Source organism: Pelodiscus sinensis, chromosome 22 (genome assembly GCF_052426305.1).
Source record: "Pelodiscus sinensis isolate ZL-2025 chromosome 22, ASM5242630v1, whole genome shotgun sequence".
NCBI classification, from domain to species: Eukaryota; Metazoa; Chordata; order Testudines; family Trionychidae; genus Pelodiscus; species Pelodiscus sinensis.
Genome location: NC_143073.1, coordinates 27,874,988 through 27,886,157, shown reverse-complemented (window position 1 = coordinate 27,886,157; position 11,170 = coordinate 27,874,988). Strand labels below are relative to the sequence as shown.

The following is an 11,170-nucleotide window of genomic DNA, read 5'->3' as shown; positions in this document are numbered from 1 at the left end:
TTCGGAAAACCCCTCTTTTGGAAGAGCCATTCTTCCTTGTGGAAGGAGGAAGACAGGGCTTCCGAAAGAGCACGTCTTCTCTTCCGCAAGAAAAAGCGGAAGAGCAGATGCGTTCCCTGGACGCAGCAGAGAATTTTTGGGTTACCTTCTGGTATCCCGGAAAAACCCCATAGAGTAGACATAGCCTGAGTGTGTCTCATGAAATCAAACCACAACAAAGAAAAGGCCCCAGGAAGCTTGTGTCCTAAGCAGGAATTTATTTCAATACACTGGCAGTGCTGCGGCACACGGCGATCTAACGGCAGGTGTACACGGCATACGGTGGCAGTGCTGCGGCACACGGCGATCTAACGGCAGGTGTACACGGCATACGGTGGCAGTGCTGCTGCACAGGGGAAAGCTAACGGCAGGTGTACACGGCCTACGGTGGCAGTGCTGCTGCACACATGCGAGCTAACGGCAGGTGTACACGGCATACGGTGGCAGTGCTGCGGCACACGGGCGATCTAACGGCAGGTGTACACGGCATACAGTGGCAGTGCTGCTGCACACAGGCGAGCTAACGTCAGGTGTACACAGCATACAGTGGCAGTGCTGCTGCACACAGGAGAGCTAACGGCAGGTGTACACGGCATACAGTGGCAGTGCTGCTGCACACAGGGGAAAGCTAACGGCAGGTGTACACAGCATACAGTGGCAGTGCTGCTGCACACAGGAGAGCTAACGGCAGGTGTACACGGCATACAGTGGCAGTGCTGCTGCACACAGGCGAGCTAACGGCAGGTGTACACAGCATACAGTGGCAGTGCTGCTGCACAGGGGAAAGCTAACGGTAGGCGTACACGGCATACAGTGGCAGTGCTGCTGCACACAGGCAAGCTAACGGCAGGTGTACACGGCATACAGTGGCAGTGCTGCTGCACACGGCGATCTAACGGCAGGTGTACACGGCATACAGTGGCAGTGCTGCTGCACACGGGCGAGCTAACGGCAGGTGTACACGGCATACAGTGGCAGTGCTGCTGCACACAGGCGAGCTAATGGCAGGTGTACACAGCATACAGTGGCAGTGCTGCTGCACACAGGCAAGCTAACGGCAGGTGTACACGGCATACAGTGGCAGTGCTGCTGCACACGGCGATCTAACGGCAGGTGTACACGGCATACAGTGGCAGTGCTGCTGCACACGGGCGAGCTAACGGCAGGTGTACACGGCATACAGTGGCAGTGCTGCTGCACACGGGCGAGCTAACGGCAGGTGTACACGGCATACAGTGGCAGTGCTGCTGCACACGGCGATCTAACGGCAGGTGTACACGGCATACAGTGGCAGTGCTGCTGCACACGGGCGAGCTAACGGCAGGTGTACACGGCATACAGTGGCAGTGCTGCTGCACACAGGCGAGCTAATGGCAGACGGGCATGACCACAGGGGTAGGCCAGGCTTGGCTGCAGTTAGATGCTCTCCTCTCATGTTCCCAGTCCCTGCACAAAAGCAGCTCAGGACCAGATTCTTGGCTGCCCACCTGTACCAAGCATGAGCGCAGCGCTACGGGGTCGCAGTGGCCACATCTCCAGGCTGGGCTCATGCCCAGGGACCATGACGCCTGGGGCCCCAGCGGGAGGCCAAGGGAGGGCTTAGCAGGGGAAGTGGCTCCTGCCGGATGCTCAGCCTGGGGTCTAGGGGCAGGGCTGTGCTGAGGGGAGCCGGGGCTCTGCAGTGTCGGGGGGCAGAGTGTGGGCTGAGCAGGGCCTGTTACAGTTGGAGTTTTCCTTGCAGCCTCTCCACCAGGGCGTTTATCTGGGCACTGACGTCCTGCAGGAAGGGGGCGAACCACTGGCGTAGCTGATCAGCAGCCTGGTCCAGGGAGCCCCGCACCACCTCAGCCTTCTCCTGCAGGTGCCCGTGCAGCTCCTGGGCCCGGGCGCCCAGGCTGTCACGCACCTTCTGGCTCTGCTCGCTCATGGCCTGGCTCAGGGCGTCCAGGCGCTGCTGCCCCTTGGCGTGGAGGCTGTCGACAAGGGGCTGCAGGCCCTGGCGGACGGCGCCCACCCGCTGGTCAGCATGGGCCTGCACGGCGCCCGCGTACGCAGCCATCTTGCGGCGCAGCTCCTCGGTGTCCTTGCCCAGGCGCTTACGCAGCTTACGCACGTACATGCCCACCCGGGCCCGCACCTCCTCCAGGTTCTGGTCGAACATCAGGCGCACGTCGCCCGCGTACTGCACCAGCCGGCCCTTGGCCTCCTCCATGTCGCCCTGCAGCCGCGCCCGCAGCGCTGCCACCTCGCTGGCCAGGCGCTGCTGCGCCTCCTCGGCCGAGGGACCGAGCCGGGCCCGCAGCTCCTCTGTGTACGCCTCCACTTCGGCCATGGTGTCGGTGATCAGCCCGCTGCGGAGGGACAGGCGGTCAGAGGGCTGGCCCTGGGGCTGCGGCGACCCCCGCCAGTGCATGGGGGCTGCCCACGGACCCCACATACGGCAAGCCCCCAAAGCCATGGGCTCCAGGAATGCGCCCGCCCAACCCGGAGCGTCACAGCACCGCCTGCACCCGCCCACCGCGCCCTGCCACGGAGCCACGGCCTCACTCACTCCAGTTCCTTGCTCAGCTGGGAGCTCCGGACCTGGGCGGTGACGTTGTCCGCGGCCTGTCCCAGCTTGGCAACGTAGTTCCAGAACACGGCCACCGCCTCCTCCCACTTGCTCTGGGGCTCCTCCTGGGCGAGCGGCACGGCCTGGCAACCTGGGGGCAGAGCTTGCAGGTGAGTCGAGTCTGACTGCCTGCGAAACGGGCCACGGAGGCGCTGGGGCCACACCAAGGAGCAGACGCAGTGTCCATCTCACCCAGCCCCCTCTCTCTGGCCGGCCCCACCCAGTGACCGACACGGGGGCCCTTTGCGCCGGCCCCACCCAGACTGACCGAGACGGGGGCCCTTTGCGCCGGCCCCACCCAGACTGACCGACCGAGACGGGGGCCCTTTGCGCCGGCCCCACCCAGACTGACCGACCGAGACAGGGGCCCTTTGCGCCGGCACCACCCAGACTGACCGACCGAGACGGGGGCCCTTTGCGCCGGCCCCACCCAGACTGACCGACCGACACGGGGGCCCTTTGCGCCGGCCCCACCCAGACTGACCGAGACGGGGGCCCTTTGCGCCGGCCCCAGCCAGACTGACCGACAGGGGCCCTTTGCGCCGGCCCCAGCCAGACTGACCGACCGAGACGGGGGCTCTTTGCGTCGGCCCCACCCAGACTGACCGACAGGGGCCCTTTGCGCCGGCCCCAGCCAGACTGACCGACCGAGACGGGGGCCCTTTGCGCCGGCCCCACCCAGACTGACCGACCGAGACGGGGGCCCTTTGCGCCGGCCCCACCCAGACTGACCGACAGGGGCCCTTTGCGTCGGCCCCACCCAGACTGACCGACACGGGGGCCCTTTGCGCCGGCCCCACCCAGACTGACCGAGACGGGGGCCCTTTGCGCCGGCCCCACCCAGACTGACCGACCGAGACGGGGGCCCTTTGCGCCGGCCCCACCCAGACTGACCGAGACGGGGGCCCTTTGCGCCGGCCCCACCCAGACTGACCGACCGAGACGGGGGCCCTTTGCGCCGGCCCCACCCAGACTGACCGACCGAGACGGGGGCCCTTTGCGCCGGCCCCACCCAGACTGACCGACCGAGACGGGGGCCCTTTGCGCCGGCCCCACCCAGACTGACCGGCCGAGACGGGGGCCCTTTGCGCCGGCCGCACCCAGACCGACCGAGACGGGGGCCCTTTGCGCCGGCCCCACCCAGACTGACCGAGACGGGGGCCCTTTGCGCCGGCCGCACCCAGACCGACCGAGACGGGGGCCCTTTGCGCCGGCCCCACCCAGACCGACCGAGACGGGGGCCCTTTGCGCCGGCCCCACCCAGACTGACCGACCGAGACGGGGGCCCTTTGCGCCGGCCCCACCCAGACTGACCGACCGAGACGGGGCCCCTTGGCGCCGGCCCCACCCAGACTGACCGACCGAGACGGGGGCCCTTTGCGCCGGCCCCACCCAGACTGACCGACCGAGACGGGGGCCCTTTGCGCCGGCCCCACCCAGACCGACCGAGACGGGGGCCCTTTGCGCCGGCCCCACCCAGACCGACCGACCGAGACGGGGGCCCTTTGCGCCGGCCCCACCCAGACCGACCGACCGAGACGGGGGCCCTTTGCGCCGGCCCCACCCAGACTGACCGACCGAGACGGGGGCCCTTTGCGCCGGCCCCACCCAGACTGACCGAGATGGGCCCTGTCATCCCGGGCCCTGCATGGACCCCCACCAAGACAGGGGCCCTGTCATGCTGAGCACTGCAGATCCTGACAGAGATCGGGGGCTTCCTTGGTCCAGGCTTTGTACAAAACGCACAATAGGCGGGTTACCAGCTGAAAGGGAGCACACGATCTGTGGACGGGTTGGGGCTCGGAGTCAGCACCCCCCCCCCAGTGCTCTAACCACTGCCCCCACTGCCCTCCCAGCGCCAGGATGGACCCCAGGAGTCCTGGTTCCCAGCCCCAGTGCTCTAACCACTGGCCCCCACTGCCCTCCCAGCACCAGGATGGACCCCAGGAGTCCTGCTTCCCAGCCCCAGTGCTCTAACCACTGGCCCCCACTGCCCTCCCAGCACCAGGATGGACCCCAGGAGTCCTGGCTCCCAGCCCCAGTGCTCTAACCACTGGCCCCCACTGCCCTCCCAGCGCCGGGATGGACCCCAGGAGTCCTGGCTCCCAGCCCCAGTGCTCTAACCACTGGCCCCCACTGCCCTCCCAGCACCAGGATGGACCCCAGGAGTCCTGGTTCCCAGCCCCAGTGCTCTAACCACTGGCCCCCACTGCCCTCCCAGCACCAGGATGGACCCCAGGAGTCCTGGCTCCCAGCCCCAGTGCTCTAACCACTGGCCCCCACTGCCCTCCCAGCACCAGGATGGACCCCAGGAGTCCTGGTTCCCAGCCCCAGTGCTCTAACCACTGGCCCCCACTGCCCTCCCAGCGCCAGGATGGACCCCAGGAGTCCTGGCTCCCAGCCCCAGTGCTCTAACCACTGGCCCCCACTGCCCTCCCAGCGCCGGGATGGACCCCAGGAGTCCTGGTTCCCAGCCCCAGTGCTCTAACCACTAGCCCCCACTGCCCTCCCAGCGCCAGGATGGACCCCAGGAGTCCTGGTTCCCAGCCCCAGTGCTCTAACCACTAGCCCCCACTGCCCTCCCAGCGCCAGGATGGACCCCAGGAGTCCTGGCTCCCAGCCCCAGTGCTCTAACCACTGGCCCCCACTGCCCTCCCAGCACCGGGATGGACCCCAGGAGTCCTGGTTCCCAGCCCCAGTGCTCTAACCACTGGCCCCCACTGCCCTCCCAGCGCCAGGATGGACCCCAGGAGTCCTGGCTCCCAGCCCCAGTGCTCTAACCACTGGCCCCCACTGCCCTCCCAGCGCCGGGATGGACCCCAGGAGTCCTGGCTCCCACCCCCAGTGCTCTAACCACTGCCCCCACTGCCCTCCCAGCACCAGGATGGACCCCAGGAGTCCTGTCTCCCAACCCCAGTGCTCTAACCACTGGCCCCCACTGCCTCTCAGCGCCGGGATGGACCCCAGGAGTCCTGGCTCCCAGCCCCAGTGCTCTAACCACTGGCCCCCACTGCCCTCCCAGCACCAGGATGGACCCCAGGAGTCCTGGCTCCCAGCCCCCTTAGCGTGGGGGGGGGGGATCTAGCCGGGTGAGGGGCAGGGGAATGGGGAAGAACTCAAGGGGCCATTTACCTGCCAGCAGGGTGGCTCCCAGCAGCACAGTCCAGACCTTCATGGCTGCAGCTTTGCCTGTGGGGAGAGAGGCCTGGGGTGAAGGAGGCTGGGGAGGAAGAGAGAGGCCTGGGGTGAAGGAGGCTGGGGGGAGAGAGGCCTGGGGCGAAGGAGGCTGGGGGGGGAGAGGGCTGGGGTGAAGGAGGCTGGGGGGGGAGAGGGCTGGGGTGAAGGAGGCTGGGGGGGGAGAGGGCTGGGGTGAAGGAGGCTGGGGAGGAAGAGAGAGGTTGGGGTGAAGGAGGCTGGGGGGGGAGAGGGCTGGGGTGAAGGAGGCTGGGGAGGAAGAGAGAGGTTGGGGTGAAGGAGGCTGGGGGGGGAGAGGGCTGGGGTGAAGGAGGCTGGGGAGGAAGAGAGAGGTTGGGGTGAAGGAGGCTGGGGGGGGAGAGGGCTGGGGTGAAGGAGGCTGGGAGGGAGAGGGCTGGGGTGAAGGAGGCTGGGGGGGGAAGAGGCCTGGGGTGAAGGAGGCTGGGGGGGGAAGAGGCCTGGGGTGAAGGAGGCTGGGGAGGAAGAGAGAGGTTGGGGTGAAGGAGGCTGGGGGGGGGAAGAGGGTTGGGGTGAAGGAGGCTGGGGGGGGGAGGCCTGGGGCGAAGGAGGCTGGGGGGGGAGAGGGCTGGGGCGAAGGAGGCTGGGGGGGGAGAGGGCTGGGGTGAAGGAGGCTGGGGAGGGTGAGGCCTGGCACAGAGAAACAAGCTGAGGTGCAGAGCCCATAGGAAGCTAGAGCAAGGAAAGCCCTTGCCCTTCTGGGCTGCTGCCCACCCCACCCACCTCTGGGCTGCCCCCCACCTGCCCCCAAACCAGCCTCCTGAAGGTTGCAACCTCTGCCTCTCCTCCTGCTGCCCCTCACCCGTCTCCTCCGGCCTGCACTACCCACCCTGTCTTTTCCCAGGCTGCCCTCAGCTCTCGATGCCTGGGCCCCACTTCCTGCCTTAAATACCCACAGCAGCAGCACGGGGGCGGGGTGGGGGCAGAGCCAGCACAAACTCGCCAAGGCAGCTGTAGGGGTGAAGGTTACTTCCCCCCCCCCTCATGGAGCTGCACAGTCCCCCTTGGAGAGTGTTAACCCTCTGCTTGCCGGGGCAGGCGACAGACAAACAGACGTGCTCTCCCCTTGCCCCGTGCTGTCTGCCAGGCCTCCTGTCTCTGCCAGCAAGTAGCCCCCTCAGGGATGGAGGGGCAGGAGGCAAAGGGGAGTCGCTCCTGCCACACTCGGGGGGCAGACCCAAAGGGAGGAATCAGCCCCCAGCAGCATGTGTGTCCTGTTTGCCAAGGAAACCACAGAGAGGATCCAAGTTTAACAAGCTGGGGGGGGTGACCCTGGGGGGTGGACCTGACCCCTAGGTGTTAGGGGGGCCAAGACCTGGGGCTGAGGTTGGTTGTGTGGGGTGGTGCTGGGACCTGCTGTGGTGCCATGATGTGCCTTGTGCGGTGCTCACACCTCGTGCCTCATGTTTGTGGGGAACCCTGAGACCTCATGCTGGGTGGGGTGTGGATGAAAATTCACTACAGCCCCAGACTGTGATGTTTGGAGACCCGTGCGGCCCCCCCTTCCCCCGGCATGCATCTTGCTAGGGACCTCACTCCATGTGGGGGGCAGAGCTGTGGGAACGGATAGAGCGCTCTGCTTGCTCTGGTGCCTGCAGCTAAGCCCCACTGTAACCTGGTGGGGCCCGTGAGAGCCAGCTCCAGAGTGCACCCCGGACCCAGCGAGAGCCAGCTCCAGAGCGCTCCCCGGTCCCAGCGAGAGCCAGCTCCAGAGCGCACCCCGGTCCCAGCGAGAGTCAGCTCCAGAGCGCTCCCCGGTCCCAGCGAGAGCCAGCTCCAGAGCGCACCCCGGTCCCAGCGAGAGCCAGCTCCAGAGCGCACCCTGGTCCCAGCGAGAGCCAGCTCCAGAGCGCACCCTCCCGTCCCAGCGAGAGCCAGCTCCAGAGCGCACCCCGGTCCCAGCGAGAGCCAGCTCCAGAGCGCACCCCGGACCCAGCGAGAGCCAGCTCCAGAGCGCTCCCCGGTCCCAGCGAGAGCCAGCTCCAGAGCGCACCCCGGTCCCAGCGAGAGCCAGCTCCAGAGCGCTCCCCGGTCCCAGCGAGAGCCAGCTCCAGAGCGCACCCCGGTCCCAGCGAGAGTCAGCTCCAGAGCGCCCCCCCATCCCAGCGAGAGCCAGCTCCAGAGCGCTCCCTGGTCCCAGCGAGAGCCAGCTCCAGAGCGCACCCTGGTCCCAGCGAGAGCCAGCTCCAGAGCGCACCCTCCAGTCCCAGCGAGAGCCAGCTCCAGAGCGCCCCCCCCATCCCAGCGAGAGCCAGCTCCAGAGCGCTCCCCCGTCCCAGCGAGAGCCAGCTCCAGAGCGCACCCCGGACCCAGCGAGAGCCAGCTCCAGAGCGCTCCCCGGTCCCAGCGAGAGCCAGCTCCAGAGCGCACCCCGGTCCCAGCGAGAGCCAGCTCCAGAGCGCACCCTGGTCCCAGAGAGAGCCAGCTCCAGAGCGCACCCTCCCGTCCCAGCGAGAGCCAGCTCCAGAGCGCCCCCCCCATCCCAGCGAGAGCCAGCTCCAGAGCGCTCCCCCGTCCCAGCGAGAGCCAGCTCCAGAGCGCACCCCGGACCCAGCGAGAGCCAGCTCCAGAGCGCTCCCCCGTCCCAGCGAGAGCCAGCTCCAGAGCGCTCCCCCGTCCCAGCGAGAGCCAGCTCCAGAGCGCACCCCGGACCCAGCGAGAGCCAGCTCCAGAGCGCTCCCCCGTCCCAGGGAGAGCCAGCTCCAGAGCGCTCCCCCGTCCCAGGGAGAGCCAGCTCCAGAGCGCCCCCCGTCCCAGCGACAGCCAGCTCCAGAGCGCTCCCCGGTCCCAGCGAGAGCCAGCTCCAGAGCGCCCCCTGTCCCAGCGACAGCCAGCTCCAGAGCGCACCCCCGTCCCAGCGAGAGCCAGCTCCAGAGCGCCCCCCCCATCCCAGCGAGAGCCAGCTCCAGAGCGCACCCCCCGTCCCAGCGAGAGCCAGCTCCAGAGCGCACCCCGGTCCCAGCGAGAGCCAGCTCCAGAGCGCTCCCCGGTCCCAGCGAGAGCCAGCTCCAGAGCGCACCCCGGTCCCAGCGAGAGCCAGCTCCAGAGCGCCCCCCCGCCCCAGCGTGAGCCAGCTCCAGAGCGCTCCCCCGTCCCAGCGACAGCCAGCTCCAGAGCGCACCCCGGTCCCAGCGAGAGCCAGCTCCAGGGCGCAACCCGGTCCCAGCAAGAGCCAGCTCCAGAGCGCACCCTGGTCCCAGCGAGAGCCAGCTCCAGAGCGCACCCTGGTCCCAGCGAGAGCCAGCTCCAGAGCGCCCCCGTCCCAGCGAGAGCCAGCTCCAGAGCGCCCCCCCGTCCCAGCGACAGCCAGCTCCAGAGCGCACCCCCCGTCCCTACGAGAGCCAGCTCCAGAGCGCACCCCGGTCCCAGCAAGAGCCAGCTCCAGAGCGCACCCCGGTCCCAGCGAGAGCCAGCTCCAGAGCGCCCCCCCGTCCCAGCAAGAGCCTGCTCCAGAGCGCCCCCCCGTCCCAGCGAGAGCCAGCTCCAGAGCGCTCCCCCGTCCCTGCGAGAGCCAGCTCCAGAGCGCACCCCCGTCCCAGCGAGAGCCAGCTCCAGAGCGCTCCCCCGTCCCAGCGAGAGCCACCTCCAGAGCGCCACCCCGTCCCAGCGAGAGCCAGCTCCAGAGCGCCCCCCCGTCCCAGCGAGAGCCAGCTCCAGAGCGCACCCCGGTCCCAGCGACAGCCAGCTCCAGAGCGCCCCCCCATCCCAGCGAGAGCCAGCTCCAGAGCGCCCCCCCATCCCAGCGAGAGCCAGCTCCAGAGCGCACCCCGGTCCTAGCGAGAGCCAGCTCCAGAGCGCTCCCCGGTCCCAGCGAGAGCCAGCTCCAGAGCGCACCCCGGTCCCAGCGAGAGCCAGCTCCAGAGCGACCCCCCGCCCCAGCGTGAGCCAGCTCCAGAGCGCTCCCCCGTCCCAGCGACAGCCAGCTCCAGAGCGCACCCCGGTCCCAGCGAGAGCCAGCTCCAGAGCGCAACCCGGTCCCAGCAAGAGCCAGCTCCAGAGCGCACCCTGGTCCCAGCGAGAGCCAGCTCCAGAGCGCACCCTGGTCCCAGCGAGAGCCAGCTCCAGAGCGCCCCCCCCCGTCCCAGCGAGAGCCAGCTCCAGAGCGCCCCCCCGTCCCAGCGACAGCCAGCTCCAGAGCGCACCCCCCGTCCCTACGAGAGCCAGCTCCAGAGCGCACCCCGGTCCCAGCAAGAGCCAGCTCCAGAGCGCACCCCGGTCCCAGCGAGAGCCAGCTCCAGAGCGCCCCCCCGTCCCAGCAAGAGCCTGCTCCAGAGCGCCCCCCCGTCCCAGCGAGAGCCAGCTCCAGAGCGCTCCCCCGTCCCTGCGAGAGCCAGCTCCAGAGCGCACCCCCGTCCCAGCGAGAGCCAGCTCCAGAGCGCTCCCCCGTCCCAGCGAGAGCCACCTCCAGAGCGCCACCCCGTCCCAGCGAGAGCCAGCTCCAGAGCGCCCCCCCGTCCCAGCGAGAGCCAGCTCCAGAGCGCACCCCGGTCCCAGCGACAGCCAGCTCCAGAGCGCCCCCCCATCCCAGCGAGAGCCAGCTCCAGAGCGCCCCCCCATCCCAGCGAGAGCCAGCTCCAGAGCGCAACCCCCCGTCCCAGCGAGAGCCAGCTCCAGAGCGCTCCCCCGTCCCTGCGAGAGCCAGCTCCAGAGCGCACCCCCGTCCCAGCGAGAGCCAGCTCCAGAGCGCACCCCCGTCCCTGCGAGAGCCAGCTCCAGAGCGCACCCCCGTCCCAGCGAGAGCCAGCTCCAGAGCGCACCCCCGTCCCTGCGAGAGCCAGCTCCAGAGCGCTCCCCCGTCCCTGCGAGAGCCAGCTCCAGAGCGCACCCCCGTCCCAGCGAGAGCCAGCTCCAGAGCGCCCCCCGCCCCAGCGTGAGCCAGCTCCAGAGCGCCCCCCGCCCCAGCGTGAGCCAGCTCCAGAGCGCTCCCCTGTCCCAGCGAGAGCCAGCTCCAGAGCGCTCCCCGTTCCCAGCGAGAGCCAGCTCCAGAGCACCCCCCCGTCCCAGTGAGAGCCAGCTCCAGAGCGCCCCCCCGTCCCAGCGAGACCCAGCTCCAGAGCGCCCCCCCCCGTCCCAGCGAGAGCCAGCTCCAGAGCGCCCCCCCGTCCCAGCGACAGCCAGCTCCAGAGCGCACCCCCGTCCCAGCGAGAGCCAGCTCCAGAGCGCACCCCGGTCCCAGCGAGAGCCTGCTCCAGAGCGCCCCCCCGTCCCAGCGAGAGCCAGCTCCAGAGCGCACCCCCGTCCCAGCGAGAGCCAGCTCCAGAGCGCACCCCCGTCCCAGCGAGAGCCAGCTCCAGAGCGCAACCCCCC

General features: G+C 69.1%; 1 protein-coding gene across 2 annotated transcripts; it reads right to left on the bottom strand.

Annotated features, from left to right (window-relative positions):
- Window positions 1–237: 237 nt before the first annotated feature.
- APOE (apolipoprotein E) lies at window positions 238–6,792 on the bottom strand. 2 transcript variants are annotated; one of them, XM_075915951.2, is made up of 4 exons: window positions 6,693–6,792; window positions 5,783–5,839; window positions 2,591–2,741; window positions 238–2,390 (listed from the first exon to the last, which is right to left on the bottom strand). In XM_075915951.2, exons 2-4 carry the CDS (start codon window positions 5,823–5,825, stop codon window positions 1,757–1,759), a joined length of 828 nt encoding a protein of 275 aa, XP_075772066.1. In that variant the 5' UTR covers window positions 5,826–5,839; window positions 6,693–6,792; the 3' UTR covers window positions 238–1,756. The 2 variants fall into 2 exon arrangements, with proteins under 2 accessions (XP_075772066.1, XP_075772067.1); XM_075915952.2 differs by having other exon boundaries at window positions 6,666–6,711.
- Window positions 6,793–11,170: the final 4,378 nt, after the last annotated feature.